This window comes from Uloborus diversus, chromosome 2 (assembly GCF_026930045.1).
Source record: "Uloborus diversus isolate 005 chromosome 2, Udiv.v.3.1, whole genome shotgun sequence".
Taxonomy (NCBI): domain Eukaryota; kingdom Metazoa; phylum Arthropoda; class Arachnida; order Araneae; family Uloboridae; genus Uloborus; species Uloborus diversus.
The window spans coordinates 263,544-286,677 of record NC_072732.1 but is presented as its reverse complement, the minus strand read 5'-3'; the positions used below and the strand labels follow the sequence as shown (position 1 = coordinate 286,677).

General features: G+C 33.0%; 1 protein-coding gene across 1 annotated transcript in view; it reads left to right on the top strand.

Moving 5' to 3' along the window:
- Positions 1-1,415: 1,415 nt before the first annotated feature.
- The window catches only part of LOC129217726 (KICSTOR complex protein kaptin-like), a 56,149-nt gene continuing 34,430 nt past the window's right edge, over positions 1,416-23,134 (top strand). The window contains exons 1-5 of the mRNA XM_054852062.1: positions 1,416-1,617; positions 10,467-10,549; positions 14,350-14,437; positions 20,036-20,090; positions 20,964-21,039. Coding sequence (XP_054708037.1) covers positions 1,416-1,617; positions 10,467-10,549; positions 14,350-14,437; positions 20,036-20,090; positions 20,964-21,039 — 504 coding nt within the window. The remainder of the gene's footprint in view (positions 1,618-10,466; positions 10,550-14,349; positions 14,438-20,035; positions 20,091-20,963; positions 21,040-23,134) is intronic.

Sequence of the window (23,134 nt, the reverse complement as noted above, 5' to 3'; positions counted from 1 at the left end):
AACATTTCATTTGACATTTTAATCAATTTTAATGGAATTCATTTTCATGATCTGATTTATTCATTTTTCTTCTGTTAGTTTTATACCGTTATAATATGATTGAGAAATAAAAAATATGTATTAGTTGGTGCACAGTCATAGGACATTTTCTTTTTTTCTGACCAACGTTTAATATTAAATGAAGCACTTTTAATCAGAATTAAAATTGTCACATTACTTATAATTTTACGAATATGAAAAAAATAAAAAAGGAATACTATATTACTTTGTTATATTAATAATGTATTAATACATCTTAAAAATATAGTACTAACTTTTTGGTCAAAAGTAAATGAACAGTATTACAGTAGAAGATCATTATAACGCACACCATGGGACCAGAGCTTTTGCATTATATAGGTTTTTGTGTTATATAGATCATTTCACAAATTTTGAAACTAATACTCAAAATATATCTATATATTAACACTTCAGAATGAGTTTTATCTGCAATGAATATTAAAGCACCAATATTGCAATTAGTTGTACACAAATAAATATGTCTCACAATCAAAAGAAAGTGCATTATCCTGCACATCTGCTAGCTTCATGGTTTGCATAACAGCTGCATTTTCAAGAGCCATCTGGTATTTTCTGTTTACTATGAGTACTCATTTTCAATTTAAAAGCTTTGAAGTAAGATGGAAAGATGAAAAACTTTCAAAATTTAATTTGCCCAACAATTTTTATGTTTGCAAAGCAAAACAGAGGGATTTTTTAAACTTCAAAACCCATTGTTTACCTCAGAAAAGTTGTGCGGTTTATAGAGTATTGCATGATACAGGTCAGCGTTGTAACGGTCTTCTACTGTACTATGATTAATATAATTTTTATATTGAAAATACCGTAGTTGAAAAAATAGATATCAAAATATGATGATATTTTCAAAATAAATATTGGATATATATTGACGAACCCTGCCTATTTCACAAGTTATCGGGAGTATGCCGTATACACTTAGATTGTGATTCCAGGCTTAGAAGGCTAAAAATGTACAGTCTCGAGCAAAGAAGAGACCGAGGGGACATGATTCAGCTGTTTAAATTTATTAAAACGAAAGATGTTATGGGGCTAAAGTTTAGCACTGAAAACAGGACGGGGGGTCATTGTTTTAAGCTATTCAAATCTCAGGCTAACATGGATATCAGGAAAAATCACTATTATAGCAGGGTAGTGAAACCTTGGAACAGCTTACCGGAAGAGGTGGTAATGAGCAAGGGAGTAGATATAGTTTTAAGAGGGCCATTGATCTTCACTGGGGATCGTAAATGGACTAGGACCAGTCTAGCTGGGCCCAGAGCCTGTTGCTGGTTGTCACATTTGTATTTATTTATTTTTTCACGAAAAAACAAACACAAGTGATCTGTGTTGCAGGGATGTCCGTGATGAGGGAGGCCCACTTTGTGGGCACGGTGTCCCAGGGCTCGATCTACGGGCTGTCCTCCCTGAGCAGCGGCAGAGAGAGCCCCAAGGTGCTGGTGGCCTCCTCCAAGAGCAAGATCTACTGCACCGAATACTCCAGGAATCGACGCAACCTGCTCTTCTCCACCAAGGAAGTGCAGTTCACCTACATTCCAGGTCAGCCTTCCTTCAGTCCTCCAGTCAGGGTGTCCGCGCCAGGGTTGCCAGATTTAAGAACAGTAAATACTAATGAGCAAGAGAATGCTCAAGACTAATAACTTCTAAATGCAATAACCCAATTAACTGTATGACTAGAAATGCATGATTAAAAAATAGTTGAAGACAACTTAAAAATAAAAACCAAATTTATTTGGTCATTAAGTAAAGTTAGTTAAAAATTAAAAACATTCGAAACAATGCGAACTAGAGCTGAGCTATATCAATCTATTATATATCTATTAAAAAAAGAACCCGCATCGTTGCATAAAAGCAAACGAACGCTCAAGTCAACCTGCCAGAGAGAAAACACCGAAGAAGTCTCCTTTCTACTCGAAACATTTCCTTTTATTGTAAGTGAACTCATTTGCATGCGGACGCCAAATCACCTGATACACGCCAGCATAGCACCTGGCCAATGAGCATCGGGCACGTGCCGATCTGTTACGATGCTCTGTCGATTACGTAAAGGTCGTGACGTCATGGATGGGCGACTGCACGTGCGAGATACGTCATCAGGCGTCCGCATTAGAAGAAAGAAAAACATCGTTGAAAATTTCTCGATGATTAGGCAAGTGACTGATATTATGGTGGGATAAGTGGTGAGATGAATTCGTTAATTATTATATAAGGGGCGCTAGGCCAACAAATACGGGACAGGCTTCTAGGAGTGAAAAAAGGGGGGGGGGGTGATATTTTTGAGGTTGCGGTCAATTACTGGGTAATTTTAAGGGGTGCTTTCCGACATAGAACGTCTCTTCCTGATAAATCTGAAAATTTTAATCGTTACACAGCATTAAACTGTACAAAATGTCGCCAATCAAAGTATAACAATAGTTTTCATTGTGATTGACGACGCATGCGCAGAGATATATTTCCAACATTAGTCAATGAGTAAAGAGGAAGCAATCATTTGGCTCCTCATGGTCTGCTGCCAAAAAAACAAAACAAATTATAACGAAAATAATTTTTGCGTTTGCTGCCACGTGGTTTTCTTATTGCTCTTTATTTCACATTTCTTTGTCTTATTTTTTTTTCCCGTTAAAATGATGTCTCATTTTGTAAAATATTGTTATTAGCTAGAATACGGGACTTTAGCCATCCCGTATGGAAGTTCCCCGGGACGCGGGACAATTTTTCAAAATACAGGACTGTCCCTTGAAATCCGGGACGTCTGGCAACCCTGGTCCGCACATATGGAAAGTCATGGATTTCGAACATGAACGAAATTGGTCACGGAAAGTCGTGGATTTCAGTGTAAAATGTGATAGACATCGGTAAACGATATTTAACCGCGTTCTCATTCCTAATGTAACATAATATAAAATCGACTTTATTCAAATTAGATTAACTTCTCGACTCTTTCGGCACGTGTAAAGTTTCAGTTTTAGGTTGGCATCCTTTGATGCCCAATCCTATGCAAACGAGGCAAGTATAAATAGTGAACGATTCCGATCGTTCTCTCACCCTTTTGCGTTCGTCAGCCTCTTATGTGTTAGGTGTGGTAGGTGTTGGGAGTTGTGAACTCCGCCTCCACTAATGGCCAGGGTTTATTCTTATAAACTTATTTTGTTAGTTTATTTATTTCAGTTTCTATGAACCAATACATTTTTGGTAAGATTTTAAACACGTTTCCAATGTTCATTTCTTCACATTGACATTCATTCTGCATCTTCCACTGTGTGGTATTATCTCTGCTTGTATAAGCAAGTAATATTGTTGACCGACTCACGAAACTTAGCCTTTCGGCTTTTCGTTTAAACATCGTAAGTTATCAAAATGGTCATGGAAACTGACTGTTGGTCATGGATTTCGCGCTCAGGACCGATCGCTGTTCTTCCGATCTCGGAAAAACAAAGATGATTTTATCGCCATTCATCTACTTTGTTTTTCGGTGCACAGAAAAGCTGATTTGTCAATAACATTTCCTGATGTATTACATTGTGTTGACCAATCAGATTGTATGAATGTATTTACTAAATTTGTATTTTTACAATTTCACACTGCGCTTTAGGGAGATAATGGGTTATTTTAGATTTTAAATGTTTTTAAATTCTCGTACTTATTTTTTGTCTCAATAAATTGTTGCATCGTTTGTTTTTCATATACATATTTAGTTGAATATTTTTTGCTGCTTTTATTTAGATTTATTTACATAGCTGAGATAAAAAGGATATTTTCCTAGAACAAAGTTATACTGCTTTATAGTCTCTATTTATATTTATGCGCAATTTTGATGTCATTGTCAAATGAAGTAACTTGCGTGAGTCATGGAAAGCAGTGGCGCCGACTCCATGGGGCCTGAGGGGGCCCGAGCCCCCTCAAAAAATTTTTTGAGGGGGCAGAGCTCCCCCAATAATTTAAGAAAATTATTAGTTATTTAATGCTTTCTAAACTCACAAATTTGTCTCAGTATTTTTTATTTTCCTTGTTTGAAGATAGTTACCTTGTAAAATACATTCAGTAATGAGTTACAACAAATAATTTTTACGGTTAGAAGCAGGTTAACTGAAAACGAGTGGTGTGAATAATGATAGTGTTACGGTGCTGCGAGCTCTTAGAATTTGTCCCAGAGTGCGAACCTGCGGATAGTCTGTCTGATCAACAGGGCAGATGCGATTGAACAACTTCCCCCAAAATAGAACTGCAAAAATGTCCCACACTGAAGATAAGTGACATGATCTAATTGAACCAAAAAATTTGTATACAAATTCTTAGATTGACTTTGAAAACGCCATGACACATATTGTTTGTTTGTATAAATCATATACACCAGAAAATATATAAATTAGCATTTTCAAGGTTCAAAAAATCTGAACTTTTGCGGGGGGGGGAGTGGGGGGATGGATCACCGGTGACGTCTAGCCCCCTCAATAATTTTTGCAATTTGAAGAACGTGAGTCATGGAAAGCTACGAGCAGAAGCAGGGGCGTAGCTAAGGGGGGGGGGTTTGGGGACAACCCCCCCCCTGAAATGTTTGTCTCAAAAAAAAAGAGAAAGAGAAAAGAGAAGAGAAAGAAAAAAAAAAGAAAAAGAAAAAAATCAAAACGACATTTTTCTGAGTAACAAAGGTCAAAAATTCACTTCGTCCCCCCCTCCCAATGACATTGATAATCTGCTACATGAGTGACCCTCAAGCATAAAGATGCCTCCCTCTGCTGCGACAATTTTTGATAATTGACTGAAATTTGACACTTCGCTTTATAAATGAGATTGATTTGTTAAATCAACGTATATGTAGCCTTTCTTCGTCATTCATTCCGCAAATTGTTAAATATGTTTCATTTTATGAGTGGCGCAGTGGGAATATTGCTTACAGTCGAATCTGTATATTTCGAATTTCACAGGAAAGAAAAAAATCGGGATAAAGAGGTTTTCAGATACGGGGGCTTTAAGAAACGTTATAGAAATTTGGAATATGATAGTGAAAATTTGAAATCGATACTAAACACAATGTGGGTTGTTGATTAACACTCCTCTGTATTAGTTTAGTTAGTTGAAAAAATCTTATACTTTCTTTTTACTCGTATCATTTCGGTTTTCTAAGGAATCACAATTTTAAGGAAGAGAGCAACCAAAGAACAGTACTAATCCAGATAACAGAGTGAAATGACTTTTAACTTGAATGATCATTAACCATGAACTTGAAATGTTCATCTTAAATATCAAACCTATGAATTTCACCCCTTTACTCTTCTTCTAAAAAATCTCTTTAAAAATTTCTTTGCTTTTGTTTTGTTTGACACAAGTTTCGGACTTGAGGCACTCCATTCCAAAGTATGTAAGATTCACCTCCCTCTTATTTTGTTAATACTAAAAAAGTTTATATACACACACACACACATATATATATATATATTCACACAAACAGACAAAATACAAATGAAAAAAGCAAGAACATCAAAATAGAAAATGAAAAAGGTGAACCCAGGACCAACACTTTATCAAGGGGGGGATATATATACATATATATATATATATATACATATATATATACAGGGACGGATACAGAGTATCATTTTAGGGGGGGGTCACATGTGGAAGAATGACTACTCCCCCCCCCCATTAGTGAACCTGTGGTTTTGGGTACGAAAATTTCCGAAATTGCTTGGGAGGCAAAAAAAAAAAGCACCAAATCAGCCAATAAAGCAGTTAGTAAAGCATAAAGCTACTAATTAATTTCATACGCAATGAAAGGAATCAATATTTCAAATATTTACTTTTAAAAATACTTAATGAATTGAAAAGACTACTGAAATCGTTTGCATTTTATTCAAAAACTGTTTGATCACAATGTGGATGGATAATATTGTTGACGGTTGGAGGGGGGGGGGGGTCATGACCCCTATGACCCTCCCTTTGTATCCGCCACTGTATATATATATATATATAATAAGTAACCCCCCCTGAAAGTCGGGTCTAGCTACGCCTCTGAGCAGAAGTCAGGGAAAGTCATGGATTTCAAAATGCAAAAAGTAGCAGATACCCTGCCCATTCCGAGTACTAGAAAAGTACCTGCTCAGATCTTTGGCAAAAGGTCAAGACGCAAAAAATTTCTATAGACTGCAAAAACTTAGTGGCCACCACCGTCACCAAGTTTTAAAGTACCAAAGGGGGTGTACTTTTTATTATTTAAAAAAATAAATATATATATAAATTGAACTTGGCACATTCTAAAGGAGAATTATTTAATTTTTTTTTTACATATGGAAAATTCGAGTTAAAGTATGTCATTTAATTTTTTTCAAAATAATGAATAAATAAATGAGAAGTTGTCTAGAAGCATTTTAGGTGAAATAGTTTTAGTCTAAAGCAGTGAGGATCAAGTGAAGTTGTGCAGATGAAATTTAACTTTTGAAGATAATAAATACAGTATAACTTTGATCTAACAATACCAGATTTAACGCTTTCCTCAATTTGATGATACATTTCACTGGTCTAGGTTGGTCTGTATTGAATGTCTACGCTCCTCGATTTAAGTATGTTCTTGATTTCACAATAACTTTTCCCAGTTCCTTGACAATCATTAAATCAAGGTTATACTGTAATTTATTTACAAAAAAAGAAAAAAAAAAGAGAAATATAATTTATAGCATATTTGATATTATTTTCAATAGCTCGCATTGAGATAAACATCCAATTATGCTTTTGGAAACTTAGTTAAGTAATAGTTTCATCTACTTTGTAATGTATCCTATTTTCCCCCTCTTGACCTTGACTCTTCAGTATGGAAAACAGAAACTGATTTAGTTTATGGCAGATTAACTGTCAGTGGTTTGTCAATTAATGATGATCTGAGGTTCGTCTCAAGTTGTTGAGGCGCCAAGACAGAGATTCATGAGATCTTTGTCTTTGGTGGAAGGAAGAGTTTTCTTGTCTTTTTTGGGCACAGCAGAGGGAGAACTGTGAGTGACGGTAGGGTAGTAAGCTGCGCTACTCGCGAGCTCACAGAAAAAATCCATATTTTGTAGTGTAAAAAAAATGTATAAAGTGTGATGTGGTCTTAGTAAAAGGTAGTTTTGTCTGTGATTTTTGTGTGTTTTTTGTTCAGCCATAGAGGTGGAAGACCTACGTCCTTCACCAGGATATCATAGCTAAAATAATCTTTCATCACGATATCACAACTTCCATCTTGTGAATGACCAAACATGGCAACTGCGGGAAAAATTTAAGATGATAGATTTTTGAATTTGTTGCATAAAAATAATAAGAAATAATCAATTATCCTTAAAAAAACTACTATTTAGACGAAATGGTCTGATTTTAGCACATAGGCATAGCAGTAAGGATAAAATAATGTTCTGAAAATAAAATTTTTCAAGAAAATAATTAAGAACTATCCAGAAAAAAAGAGGCACATTTCAATTGTTTGCATTGCAATAAGCATCTAAAAATAGTCTTATATATTTCCATCTTGAGAATGACCAAATATCCAAAATGTATATCTGATGGGACATCATTCTGTTATGCTTGGAACTCACCAGGAAGCTTTTTAGCTGAAATTTTCTTAAATCTGCAAGAAATACCTCATATTTTTTTTTTTTAAAGGAATACAACCATGATCAATATTTTTCCAAAAAAAAAAAAACAATAATAATAACCACTTCTTGGATTATTCTTTTTAAAATGTCTCTTGTTAGAAAGAGAATTTTGCACAAAAATATTGGCTTTAGTTTTAATGTTTTAGAAGTAATATGATAAAATTAAAACTGTTGAGTTTCTCCCCCTCAATTAGCTACTTCGATGGAAGTCAGACTATACTTAGTACAGTCGGTGGTAGTAACGGTAGTGTCAATGGTAGCTTTTTTTATCATATGGTAGTAATTACCATATGATAAAAAAAAAAGAAGTTTGTGTCACTTGTCCCCGGAAAAGTTAAGGAATGGAAGAGAAATTCAGTATATGCATATGTATGCCGAATTCTAAAGTTACGATACATTCAAATTGAATGCCCATCTAGTGAAACATTACTTTTTTGATCACATAGGCTGTGTCACATTTATGTTCAATTCATTGAAACTCTCACATTTTTAGATATTTTTAAGGTGTCTCCTTGCTTTTATCAACCTCAATTGATTAAATGTAATACTCTGTTTAAAAACAACTGATTTAAATCAAATCTGATTTTTTCAATTACAAAAAGCAAAATGTTAAGTATTACACTTTCCATATTTCTTTAGCCTTTATGCGAATGGTCGAGGTTTACACATTTTGACGAAATGTTACATAGAGTTTTTTTATTAAAAAGTATTAATGTCATCATTGTGCTATAGTTCCTCTTTATGAATTATGTGTACGTAAATAATGTCTCGCAAGCATGACTATCCAGAACACACTCTGCCGCTTTCAGGTTTTCTCCATTTAAATTGGTTTGCTAAAAAATAAAATTAATTAAAATGAAGTAAGGTGAATAAAAATTAACGACTACAGTCGGACCTCCATATATCGAAGTAGCAAATTGCCGAAAAAAAATTCGATATATAGAAACGATATCATAAAAATCTCCTAAAACATTAAAATTAAAGCTAATTTTTGTGCATGAAACCTAATTTCCAATTTATATGAGCATCGGATTAAACGAAAGTTAATAACTGAAAAATTAACAGAAATTACATATTTTTGTGCCTTCATGCATCTTCATTCTTTGGCAGTTCAACATGATTCGCAACATTAGGGGGTTTCGTTTTGACAGTGTAATCGAGAGAAAAGTAAAAAATCAATGTACTTAACTTGAACGATTTTTACTGAAGCTAAAAAGACTAGGAATGATAATCAACAGACAAAAGGGATGACTTTAAACTTATTTTACAGTGTTACTGGTTACAACTAAGATTTGAAATGAACTCGAAGAAATTTAAGAACTCCAGAACGGAACAACGACCTATCTACACACCCCTCAACCCCAGATTCCTTATGAGTTTCGTAGGAACCTTTAGTGAACATAATTTTCTCCCTTAACCTTCATTTTTCATGAGACAAACAGTCTAAAGTGGAAAAAAAATCTACGAATGTCTCGATTTTTTTTCGATATATAGAGATTTTTTCGATATATAGAAACAATTTTCTATATGATGAACATAGAAATTTACTGGGATTTCCATATATAGAAAATTTCGATATGTGGAAGTTTGATATATGGAGGCTCGACTGTATATCCTTGTGCGAATTAATGGAATCAAGTTGAGAATTTTTAATTTTCAAATTTTTTAGGTTGTTCAATCTTTGTTTTTAACAGCCGTTTAGCCTAACAGGATTAGGCGCTATAACCTCACGTTTTTTTGTCATAAAAATTGTTTTATTTAAGTGTTATAAATTTCTACATATTTTTGCTTTTTTTCTCAATCCGGTCACTCTGTATCTTTTTGTTAGAAATGGATATTTCTCCTCGAAAGAGTGGCATTGAGTAAAAATCTGACAGCACAACAAATGAAAAAATGATTTGTGCTTTGCTAAAAAGATTGTTTAGAGATCAAGAATTCAAAGAAAAGTGCAAAACACTAGTGGACTCTATGCCCAGTAGAGTGAAAATGGTGCTGGACAAAAAGGGGGAGGGGGCATACTAAGTGGTGATTTTAATTTTATAATTAAACTAACTGTACCCGACGCGCGTTGCTACGCCAACAAAAAAATACATCATTATACTGATTTTCATGATAATCGGTTGAACGGGGCAGAAGTGGCTACTCTGCAGTGCCACCTGGTGGCGAGTGGCTTCCATGAGCATATGATGCACCTTCTCCGTGGAAAAATACATACATATAGCCATTTTCATAATAATCGGTCCAGGTATCAAGTGACTCTACTCAAATTTTGTACTCACGCAGTTTGCGAGATCAATCCATCGCTAAAAGTATGAAATAGAAAAAGTTTTAAATCCCCCCGATGCATGAAAAGCCATAAAACAAGAAAGAAAGAATTTATTTGTTCAAACTCAAGAAAAATGCTAACTTCTTATCAATGAGATCTTTCACGCGAATTCATTTCTGCAGCCGATCATTTTATTTATTTATCCAATGGATTGTGACTTAAATTGGAATCAAAAAGGAACGATCGATCGGATTTTTTTCGAACTGGTCTATAAACATTCCCGGTCCCAAAAGTAACAAACGGTGAAAGTTTCAGCCAAATCTGCCGGGTAGTTTTTGAGTTCATGGATGACATACAGACAAACATTCATATATATATATAGATGATGTAAATAAAGGTGATTTTGTAAAAAAAAAATATTGACTTGGTTCCGTAAATTCGCACAAGGGTGTAAATGAACTAAAAATTTATTGAATAACATGTTTCCTTTCCCAATGTTTCAGGACAGGCAGAAATAATATCGGTGGATGCGTTCGACCAAGCCCGTCACGCCCGTGACTTTGTGGTGGGGATCACGTTTGGAAAGGTGATTCAGTTTCGTTTATTTTGTGTGAATGTGTTTGTTCTCCTTTGTGTGAATGAGTCACTGAGAGGGCCAGTTTGAGGCATGGGCACCATCATTTGGGGGGGCACCAAATCTTTAGCTAAATTTTTTTCAAATGGAGCTATTTCAAGTTGCACCATAGAACAAGCAAATAGTCTTGCCGAAAATTGTTTTAAAATTATAACTGATTTCACAAATCTCAAAGACTTTGTAAAGATTAAATAAGATCAGAGGCCGATGCTTATTAGATTAGAGTTTTATTAAGGAGAAAAAGAAAGAACAGCACATGGCATATCCACACGTCTCGATAACACACCACAACAACTGAAGTGATGCCAAACTACCACACTGCAACTTAAGTGTTGCCATACTGGATTGACAAACCTTATAAATCATGGAGGTAGTGTGATTATTCTTAACAGACTTAACATATTTTATTGCGTTTTGAATTCTTAACAATAGATATCTTTGGTGTTTATGTCCTATTGTTACCAGGCAAAACTTTGACAACCAATTATATTATTATGGTTGCAGTTAATACTTGAGTATCAAGGTATTTTATTAACGTATAGTATATTGTAGCCAGGGGCAGATACAGAAAAATCTTTTAGAGGGGGCATGGGAAATTGAATACTCCTCCCCCCCCCCCCCCCACCTTCAATGTTTCATAACAAAGTTTTAATGACTTTGTTTTTAAATGTGCGGGTTTTTAATTTTTTTTTTACTAATTCCTTCAGGTCAATGAATCTACTTCTAAGTACATGAATATTATGCACTAATATACTTTGAGTGTGGACGGAAAACACCTTTAAGGTTTCAAGCCATTTAAATACTAAACCCAATATAATGTCACTGAAATGCTAGACTATGAACGGCTTTTCTTAGGAACATTGTCATAATGATTATAACACGATTGCAAGGTTATTAAATAATCCCATACCTCACTTGAGTTTTTTTTAAATTAATTTATAAAGAAAATCATAACTTCATAGCATATAAGTTTTACTGAAGAATTCAGAAACTATTTCTATGTGAATTTCAAAACAGTTGCTGATTTGTTCTTAAAACCATGATATAGTTGAGATAATATATTGATACTACATGCCGTATCCATTAAAAATCATGGTTTTTCCTAGAAACTATCATATGATTTCTTTCATTTTGCGTTTTTTATAAGCTGAAAAAGAAATCTAGTATTTTGCAAATAGGTTCCTGAATCAAAATGACTCTTTTAGGTGCGCCTACGCATTTTTTTAAAAAATGTCAATTATTGATTCCATCAAAGAAGAGTTAGTGGACCAATCGCGATAATACGGTCCCTTGAATTCAAAACCAGTGAGTTGAATGTATTCTGCAACTCTGGGCCTCTGACTCCAGTAATACTTCTTTAGCAAACAAAAATGCTTTTATTCAAAATATGCTGTCTGTGTTTTGTGTTCCTTTTAATTAACTATGTAAAAAAAATGCAAAAGAAAGGTCAATTAAAAAGTAATAAATAAATTAATGAAATTATTCATCCTTTTGGGGGGGGCACGGCCCCCTGCCCCCCCCCCCCTTAAAATCCGCTACTGAGTGTAGCTCTGATAAGTTTAAATGTGACTTTGACAATGTTTACCTCTTCTTGGGAATAAGGAAGGGTAATTGGCACTTTTAGTTGAATTGGGTAACTTTTATAGTAGTTTTGTATGAGTGTTCCAACTTAAATTCACACCAATGAAACATCTTCTTTACACTGAGTGAACTTAGCAAAAAGTAAGCATTTTCTGGGTCATAGCTCAAATTATCAGAGCCCTACTATAGTCAGGGGAAGCTTAAAAAGGAATAACCACTATATTTGGGGCACCAAATAAAGTTCATGCCCAGTACCCTCAAAAGCAGGGTTGGCAAGGTTTTGGACACTAGGGTAAAAACCACAGTAAAAACACTGGTTTTTACCGTCCTGTCCAAAACCCTTGTGTCCAAAACTGTCCGAAAGTGTTTAAAACTATATTTTTAGAAAAATTGTATTCAGTGAAAAAGACAGAATAAAATGTATCAAAGTAATGTTTTATATTGAAAATTTATTCAATGAGAACATTCAACTCATTTATGCCGCTGATTTTAATCTAGTTACATAGAAGTTGAATTCTTTATTAAAACTTCAACTTGTGTATGCATGAGTTTGTTTATTTATTTATTTTTGGTAATAGTAATCGAATTTCCCTATGTTTATGCATGTGTGCAAATGAAAGCAGTGTTGGCAAGGTTTTTACAGTCCTCTTCAAAACTCTTGACCCCGAAACTGTCCAAAACTATTTTTGAGAAACTATTTTGGAAGAAAATATCAAAAACAGAACAAAATACAGTCGAACTCGCTTAATGGAATATTGGATAATAGAATATCCCGCTTAATGTAATAAAATTCCAATGCACTACACCGTCGATATGTGTTATTTTTTTCCCGGATATTGGAATATCCCGCTTATTAGAATAATTTTTCCTGGCAAATTGCCCATTTCATTAAGCGGGCTCGACTGTATGTCAAAATTATTTTTTTGACTATTTTATATATTTATTCAATGTGAACATACAAATATAAATATATATGTAACTTATTTATGCAGCTCATTTTAATCTAGTTACGTAAAAATTAAATTCTTCATTAAAAATTCTTTGTATGCAGGAGGTTTTTTCCCCCCCCATAAACCAAATTTTTCAACATTTTTGCATGTGTGCAAAATAAAGTGTTCAAAATAAAAATTCCAAAATTGACTTAAATGCAATAAATTACAATTTTTTCCAGTTACAGAATGTATTATATTAAAAATATGAAATACAGTCGAACCTTGATATCTCGAACCTTCTTATCTCGAAGCCCTTGATGTCTCGAAAAAATATTTTTCCCCTGCATTTTCTATAAAAACCCCTTTGTATTTTCCATAGTTATCTTGAAATGTATTTTTCGAAACCCTTGATATGTCGAAATTTTTGCACAGAAGCAAGTGTCAGCTGTCTTTTTTCTTTGGCAATTTTTGTAGTAAAAACCAGTTTTAGGGACGTACTGAGTAGCACTTTGGCCAAGTACTGAGTTACCGAGTACTCGGCCGAGTTACCAAGTACCAATTATGTGAGCTAAAGAATGTAAGGACGTTCGACAAAAAAATCCGACTTTTGTCGGATGCCTTTAAATCCACAAGCTCGCATTTTGTGCATTGAAAAAGGAATTCCTTGTAATGCCAAAACACATGTCTGCACTGAGCTTTTAACGCTGTTTTATTTCCTTTTATTTTTTAAGCAAAGGTATTTTTATATTTCTTATAACTAATTTTTGTATGTAGCAAAAATCCATTTTTAATATAAAAATTCCATATTTTTATATTCCTATACTTACCTTTTTTGCACAATTTTTAATAAATAAGTTTTATTAACTTTGGGGACATTTAAATAAAGATTTATTCCATTGAAGCATTACAAGCATCAGTATTCTCAAAATTTAAATTTGACTTGTAAATTTGAATTGTAAATGATTGCAGAACATTATGAACATTATACATGCTTGAGCTTTTTCATAAATTTTAATATCTGTCTTGGACAAAATTCAATTTTTTGCAACTACTCGGTATTGGCCGAGTATCTGATCAAAATTTGGCCGAGTACCGAGTAGTTACCGAGTACTCGGTATGTCTCTACCGTAAAGAGATACTTCACGTACATCCTTCCAAAATCCCTTGCTTAAAGAAGGTTTGCAAATGAATAATTGTTTTTACTGAAACGTGTGTAACAGTGTACGTTTGAATTTTCAGTCCGACATCGATGGGAAGCAGAGCCAGTACTTCAACATTTATTCCTCCTGGGAGCCTAGCAGCGAAGGCGATTTGGACGACATAGCACGTGAGTGCTTTCATTTCATTTTTTATTTTTGTTTAAAGTAAAACTAGCTAGGGTAATATACATTACTTAAGTTCAGCATTAGTTTTTTAACTTTTATATGGAAACTTAATTTCATAATTACTATTTTTTTTTCATTGTTTTAGGCAAAAATTAAATTGATTTTGAGTATTGTTTAGATTTCTTGTTGGGGGTTTATAATGTTGTAAGGAAAGGTTGGCTTACCTTTTCTTATCTCGATAGGCAGCGGTGTGATAGTTGAGTTTTCTGAACGCATGAAGAACAGTCAATAGACGAGTAGACGAACAACACGTAAAGATTTAATTAGGAATGACTGAAACTAAAAATGTACACATATTATAAAATATATTCCATACGGCACAAAACAGATACACACACACTACATCTAGAGAACAAAGAACAACAAACTATTGAAGGGGGAAGAAGGGAATTGTGGGAAGGATAAGTATGACGTCAGAGTGGCCTTGGCCTTTCGAGATTGTATCGCTATGCAGAAATGATTTACCTATTTGAATATATGATTAGAGTACAACATATAATTTGTTTTCTTTATTAAATACTATTGTGAATATGCCTGAGTCAGGCGCAGGAAAAAAAAAAAAGAACCTGGTAGGAGAGAAAAAGTGACAGTTCAGAATATGTAAAAAAGAAAAGATGGAAGTTTCACTTCTGTTGTGTGTCTTTACATTATTTCTTTTTTCCATTTTAGTGAAGACTAGCTGACCCGTTAAAAGCATTTGCGCTTTACAACAGTGATTCAAAAATTCAAAATCTTTTAAGGGTAATTTTAAAAAAGCATCCAGTACGTGAATTGTTTGTTTCTTTTCATTGTTTATTTTCACGCTGATAGTGGTAAAGCGGTGAGAGAGAAAAAAATGATGCTGTGCTTTTGTAGTTTTAGGAAGTATTAAGAAAGCATCAAAAAAGAAAAAAAATATCACCAGAAGAAAATATTATTCATTCTACTGCAATTTACCATGCTAAAATAAATTTTCTTTTTTGGTTTTAATGTGAAAACAACTGGGCTTTAAAATGCTTAATGAGAAATAGAATAAACCAATTTATTTGGAAAGCAGACAGCTCACATTTAGACTGTTTATTTTTCGCCAAAAGTAATGAACAAAATCTTTAAAATAATGCCTTTGGTATTGTACCCTGGCAAGGAAAGTGACAAAACTCAAAATTAAAAGAAATCGCACTAACTATTAATCTAAAATCTAAATTTAATGTTCTTTCTGGCCACAAAACTCACACTAAGTTCGTTTTCACAACTGGTGCGTGATGGCGTAAAAACGGTATCATCAATAGTCGTACATCATTAAAATTGAACAATTAGGAAGAAAAATTTTTTGAACTTAAATATATAACTTAATTTATTTAGACAGCAAAAACTAACCAGTAAACTGAACATCATAATTTTCTTGGCCAGTGTATTCCAATTTTTTTGAAATAAATATATAACTCTTGGCTGACAGTGGCGCCGACTCCATAGGGCTTGAGGGGGCCCGAGCCCCCTCAATAGTTTGTTTTGGGGGGCTCGGGGGGGGGGGGGGGGGGCCATAATATGACAAATGGGACCATAATATGACAAATAATTTAAGAACATTATTTGTCATATTATGGTTTCTAAAATCATAAAATTATGTTGGTATTTTTTACTTTCCTTGTTTGAAGATAGTTACATTGTAAAATACATTCAGTACTGAATTAAAACAAATAACTATTGTGGTAGTAAGCAGGGTAATTGAAAACGAGTGGCGGAAGAGGTGATAGTTTTCTTCAATTATTAGAGTTAATAAAGTAATCTCTCTCTCTGTATTAACTTTTTAAACTCTATTAAAGCATTAATTTTGAGACATTATTTTTATTTAACGAACTCTGAGCCTTATTCAAAGCAAGCTCGAATTGATTATTTCACTTATAGTAATCAAAGTGCGACAGCACTCTTTTATGGTTTATAATTTTAATGATGGTTTAGATTTATTTAATTATCATTTCAATCTTTTCAGAGCTATATATTCACTGCTTTGTAATCAGGGTTGGCAAAAACCCGGGTTTTTTAGAAAAAGCCCATGGACCCAGGATTTTTTGGGTTTTTTAAATAAAACCCAAAAAAACCCAACTAAAGCTGGGTTTTTTAAAAAGAAATGTGTTTTTTTTTTTTGTCTTTTTTTTAGGGAAAATGGGGTGCTTGTAGCATAGTGTAGTATAAGTATATGGACAAAGCACAAAAAATGTCTTGGGGTAAAAATACTGGAAAATTCAGTGTTTTCTGAAGAAAAGTAAGAAAGACGACGAAACCCAAGAATGGTAAAGTTTAAGATTTTTTAGTTTCCATGATTACCAACAGTTAGGGCAAAGTTACTTCTCGAGTGATAAAATCTATTGTTCGTTTTTAATTACTACATTTTTTTATTAGCATTTTACTTTATTGTATTTCATTTTGTTATGCAAAACTACTGTAGAACGTCAAAGTAGTTTAACTCCCTTTTTACTGAATTCCAACTTAATCAAGACATTGAATTTTATGTTGCCTGTTTTTCTATTTCTGTGTATAGAGTAAGAAATATTAAACTTTTTGTAAGATAATGAAAGTATTGTGCATACTATTCTGTTTTCTGTTCGACCGTTTGTAAAACCTGTTAATTTTTAAAAAATATACGTTGTTTATTTGAGATTTGTGACATGTTGGTTTGCAGAAAATAATTCACATGAAAGCCTTATAGCTAGCGTAGTTTCCTCTGTACAATCTACAAATATCGAGAAAATCAGACGTGACAGGACTTAGTCCAGATAAATTGAGTTATTTATTGACCAGTTAAAGAAAAAAGTTAAATATATTTATTTAAAATCTTTGAAGTATTTTTTTTAATGCCGATAAGAGTTAAGAAATACCATTAAAGTTCAAAATTCCTTTTTTATGTCCATTGTCTGTGGTGAAGAACAAATAAAAAAGAAGTTTAAATTGTGAAAGTATTTAAATTAATTATTGTTTTAAAAAACTTCTCAGAAAATTTTAAAAACCCAAAAGTGGGTTAAACAATAGGGTTTTTTAAATGGGTTTTTTCAAAAAAAAACCATTGGATCCAACTCAATTTGGTCCAATCTGGCCAACCCTGTGTGTAATAGACTAAAAGCATAATTATTACTGTAAATTAAATTAGCTTTTTACGAAATAACCATGCGTGTTTTTTTTTTCAAAGCCAAAAAATTTGTCGAGTTTCTCAGAGTGTCGATTTACCGAGAGTCGAGTTTTTGAGGCTCTAATGTTGATCATGTGACTCTAAAATGCTTAACCTTTAAAACTCACTATTTTTTATCTCAAATTTTAGAAAATTTCTCCTGGCAAGGCCCCCGTTATGGCACCCTCCCCCCAATAGTTGTTATAAATTGGTGCCACTGGGAGTTCCTTTCCATGCAAGTCAAGGGCAGTACCTTGTTTAGTGCCGTAGCCTAGCTATGGCACTTCAGGGCTCCCCACAAAATGGAACTGTAAAATTGTCTCTCACTTAAGGCATGATCTAATTGAAGCAAAAAATTTGTGTACCAATTTTTAGATTGTTTTGCTTTGAAAACGCCATGTCACATATTGTTTGTTTGTATAAATTATACATACCAGAAAATATGTAAGATGGCATTTTCAAGGCACAAAAATCTGAATTTTTTTGGGGGGAGGGGGGGCTTCGTGCTTTAACATACTTCCTAGACCACGGTGACACAGGGTTTTAGTTGGGTTCAAAAGTTCTTTAGCATAAAAGCTAAAATTGAGGGGAAAATGTTAGCAAAATGCTAAAAAGTTACACATTCTCATATATTTATATGTGCCTCAGTGTGTTTCATCTCCAGTTGAAAATACAATTCATATTTCATCTGTGACATCTTTGAAGAAATAAGTACAACAGCTATTTTTTTAAAACATAAAATAAAAAAAAAAGAAAACACGATTGGTGTTTAGAACGTTGCAGTCCCATCCTCCTAGTAAAGCAGTTATTGGGGGGACATAATGCTGGATAAGACTGATAGTTATTGAACTTAATTGTAGTTTAAACATCTTAGCTAAGATTTAAAAAAGATTAAGTTGATTATCGCCATACATGCTTCCTCTCTAGGATCATACACCCAAAAAGCATAATACTTGACTATGTTCTGCAATGTAAAATCATTTGACCACAATTGTTCTGCAAGTACTTCAAGCATTGCATACACAAGCAAATCAACGTGATCTTTTCCACAAATCGGGAGCCCTAAATCAAAATCCTTTCATACAGTTTTTTTTTTTCAGTTTTTATAACTTCACCGCTGCTATGCATTTCTGTAGAACCTAAACTGATTGAAATTCTAGAAAAATATTTTACATGCTTTCTAAAATGCATAAAAAGAGCAAAGATACAAAATTTTCTAAAAATCTGAGCCCAGAGGTGTCAAACCACGTTCTTTTGGTTAATTTTACATGGCTTAAAAGATAAATTAAAATAATGTTAATAAATAAATAAATTACTGAAATAATAAGTAAAACGAGTCGAATTAGGGTAGCAAATAATAAAACACTTCAAAACATTCTAAATAACTGAAATATTTTCAGGATGCAAAAGGATTGAATTCTCAAACAAGACACGCAATTTTCGTCGATGGACGTTGGCATGTATCCAAAACATACGTTTATGGAGGCAATTGCAGCGGATGAAGGTCGATTGAGAAAAGAAAGAGAGAACCAAAAACGCTAGAAAAATCAGAATCTTTTCAGATTTAAAATATGAAATTTCTGCAGAAGCTGCAGATTTTCTACAAATATTTTCCAGCTCAAGATAGAACTTTGCACAAATTCTGCAGATTTCTCTAAGCTCAAAGTAAATCTCAAGTTCTTGCAGATGACTTATAGAATTTCAACATTTTTTGCGAGTTTTCCGCCGAATTGTTGTAATTTCCTAGACTTTTAGATTTTCTTCTAATTTAAAGAAATCTACAGAATTTGTGCAAAATTTTATCTTGAGTTGGAAGATATTTGCAGAAAAACTGCAGTTATTTACTGCAGAAATTTCACCGAAATCTGTAGAATTTCTGCAGAAAATTTGTCTGAGTTTTTCTCTCACATTTGAGCAGAATTGTTCTGCAGCTCAGGCATCTGTTCTGCGATGTACGTCGCAAATTTAGTAGTATTCTGCTTTGGGGATCATACATTTCTTCTTTTTTTTTTAAACTAATTTATTTTTTATTTGAGCAAAAAAGCGAAAATGCATTGCTTTATTTTCGCAATCCAGTTAGTGTTTTCGCATTATGCGAAAAATGCGACCGTAGCAGAAACGCTGCGGTGACATCCCCCCCCCCCCAACAATTTTTCCAAGTTGGCACCCCTGATAGCTGACATTCTATAACAGTACACTTTCTGAGTTCTGACACCCTGAGAATATTTCTCCCCCATGAACTAGTACTGCAACACCACAGTTCAGCAACAATCCAATGTAAAAATTAAAAAAAAAAAAAAAAAAAACTCAACCAAGTGCATTTCTGGTCATTTACCCTGTTTTGTTTTGTGTAACAGATGTGCCCGTGATTGACTCTCACCTTTGAAATGTTTTTCAGAGGAATGTCTGAGCATCTATCTCGACTTCGTGCCCTTTCATCTGACTCATGCAGAGTGAGTACTCCTTTCTTCACCTCATTTTATGCCCCAGCATTGTTGGCAGACCCCTGAAATGCTCGACCCAGAGTCACTCAAAAAGTACAAAAACAAAAAGATTTCTCGTGAATCTTTACAATTCCTTTTGAAGCTAACCACTAAAAAGCACATTTTTTTTTTTTTTTTAAGAAAACTTTTATTTTTTGCAATTTGTCCAAGTATAAAATTTTTGACTGAAGGTATTCTCTTTTTTTTTTCAAATTGGGTTTATTTTTACTCGGCAAAATTTGAAAAATTCAAACTTTTTATTACAATATTTAAATTTTAATGTTATATTTGTTTCAAAAGTGTTTGTGTTCAAAATCCCTCTTGAACTAACTTTTGATAATGACAGTTTAAAGTTATTGTACTCTAAAGTATTCTTGGCTACTTTACTCATTAACACTTTAAATGTATCTACAGAGCACAATTAATATATCTATAATATCAATTAGTGGAAATTTTAAAGTACAAGTTTAAGTATATTTTCATTTAATATGTGTGTGTGTTTACTAAAAGAAAAAAGCAAAAGCAAATTTCAGTCAACACATTTAATTATTTAAAAAATTCTCATGTTGCTTAAAATGAATAGTTGAGTGGTGATTCGACTAATTTAGATATTTTTTTGGTGTTCTGAACAAGAAAGCTGCTGGCCAAATTTTTTAAATAGATTTGTGTCATAAAGAAAAACGTACAGGAAGGAAATATGGCTATTAATTACATTTTAATTTGAAAAAAAATCAATTTTTCCATTTTTTTTTCCAAGAAAAAACTGGAGAATTTTTTTTACCCCACCACCTCAGACTCTGGAAATTTTGCTTCTGTTCAGTATTAATTTTGTAAATCTTTCAGGTTGTTCATCGACGGCACCAAGGAAATAGTTTGGCTGTTGAGTGGAAGTGATTGTCAAGTTCACCTTTACAGAGAGGTTGGTGGTTCAATTTCTCAAACATTTGTCCCACTACGCAAATATTTGGTTCCAAACAGAATCTTAAAATGTTCTTTTTTACATTTTATTATATAACGGGTATTCGCTCTGCAAAAATAAATAAATAAATAAATAAATAATAAATAAATAAAAATAAAAACATCTAGCATCCATAGCCCCTGGCATTTATTTGAATTTCTGGAATTCAAATTGTGTGTTTTGCAATCTGGAATTTGCACCAGAACCCTACTCATTGTGTTTCTCATTTCTGCAAATGGACTGGAATGGAAGTGGAGGGTGATTTTCTAGATTAGTTATTATAAGGCGCATCCATAAAAAAGAAATGATCATTAGGGATGCGATAATGAAGATCCGGTTTTATGGCCAATATGGATCCTTGCACTTATCATAAAGATTATATCTACAGCGTACACTGTTACGGTACTTTTATTTCTTATCAATCTTAAATGATGGGAATGAGTAAGCTCGAAGTTTCATATGTTTTGCTTTTTACATTCAGTTATGTAGGTGTTTTTCTTGAAAAGAAACACAATTTTAAGCAAAACCCTCACGTTTTTCAATGTTGAATCTGCTTGAGTTAAGCCTTAAGGGGACACTGGACGTTCAAAAGGAAGAAATTTTTTTAATTTTTATTTTTTCAATTTATTTGAATATGAGGACAATTTTGTGAGTTTTGTTTTATTTATTATAGTATAGAGAATGACTTTAAATAAGTTTCAGTGTTGTGAAATCAAAATAATTACACAAGGGACTTTTCAAAGGGTTCTAAGGTTATTTACATTTTTTTAAATACTTGGTCTTCTAATTAAAATATGTTAATGAAATTTTATAATTAAGCTTGTACCAGTGTTTAAAGTAGATGGTTAAACTTTCATACAAATCCATTAATAATTAAAAAAGTTTGTTTTCAAGGTCCAGTGTCCCCTTAACAAGTATTTTTGCAATGGAATCATGAAGCACGAGCTTTTGAATTATTTTAGTTCAGATTTTATGACAACGTAAAATCCCCACCACGCTTTTTATAAGTTTACGCGCATGCTACACTCAGGGATGAGATTTTTCCGACTTTTTCTGTTGGCTTTTTCAAAACTTTTCCTCCTTTGTTCGCCTCTTTTACGCCTTATTTTTCTTAAAAATGTGAAGAATACGATTTTTTAAAATTTTTGATCACAGATTTCGTATTCTTTCTATTCCCTCCCCCCCCTCGAATCTTCATGGTACGGGATATCTGCCAAAAACGTAGGTTTTGGAATCATGCCAAACGTCAAACACGTGCTATGAGATTTCAATCTTTTTGCATTCCGCAAATATTTTAATTATTTTTAATGTTGGGTGGTTTTTTACTATATGCTAGCTTATACCTGCTTATTTTATTTATCATTTCAATAGTATTTTTATTTCTTTAATTTATTTTAGAAAAAATGCAAAAATCAATCAAAAAATGTGGCTTAGCACCCACTGTCTCGAATTTTATTGAAACTTGGCATGGTAACTTTTTTTTTACGTATTTAAGAAAGAGTAAAAAATATTTATGATGAATCTCAAATGATTTAGGCTTTACAGCTTGTTAAAAGTTTTGGGATTTCATGAATAAATGAGGCAGTTGCAAGTTGTTCTTTTGATTCCAAAATTGTATTAGGAAGTTTTTAAAAACAAATTTTGGATTCCAATGCAAGGAAAAAGATAACCAATCATTTATATATACAAATATATAAATTAATTTTCAATTTTTACTATGAAAAGTATGTTTTACCATATAAGGAAATTTTAGATTTGTCTCTCTGCTGTAAATTTTATTTTTCAAACAGAACTAATTTTAAAATCTATGTTCTCACGTTTAATACTATAAACTCAAATGTTTTTAATGAAAGAAATGTATTTTTCTCTGAAAAAATTTGAAAAGTTGACACTATTGTGTGATGCAGCCAAGATTGACCTCTGGCTCCCTCAACCTTTTGTTCAAGGGCTCAGGGATTAGAAATTGTTGCCTCTTTTTCAAAATTTAGATTTATTTAGGAATAAACACTTACAAGAAATGGTGCAACGCAGCAAATTGTACAAAATTATTACTTAT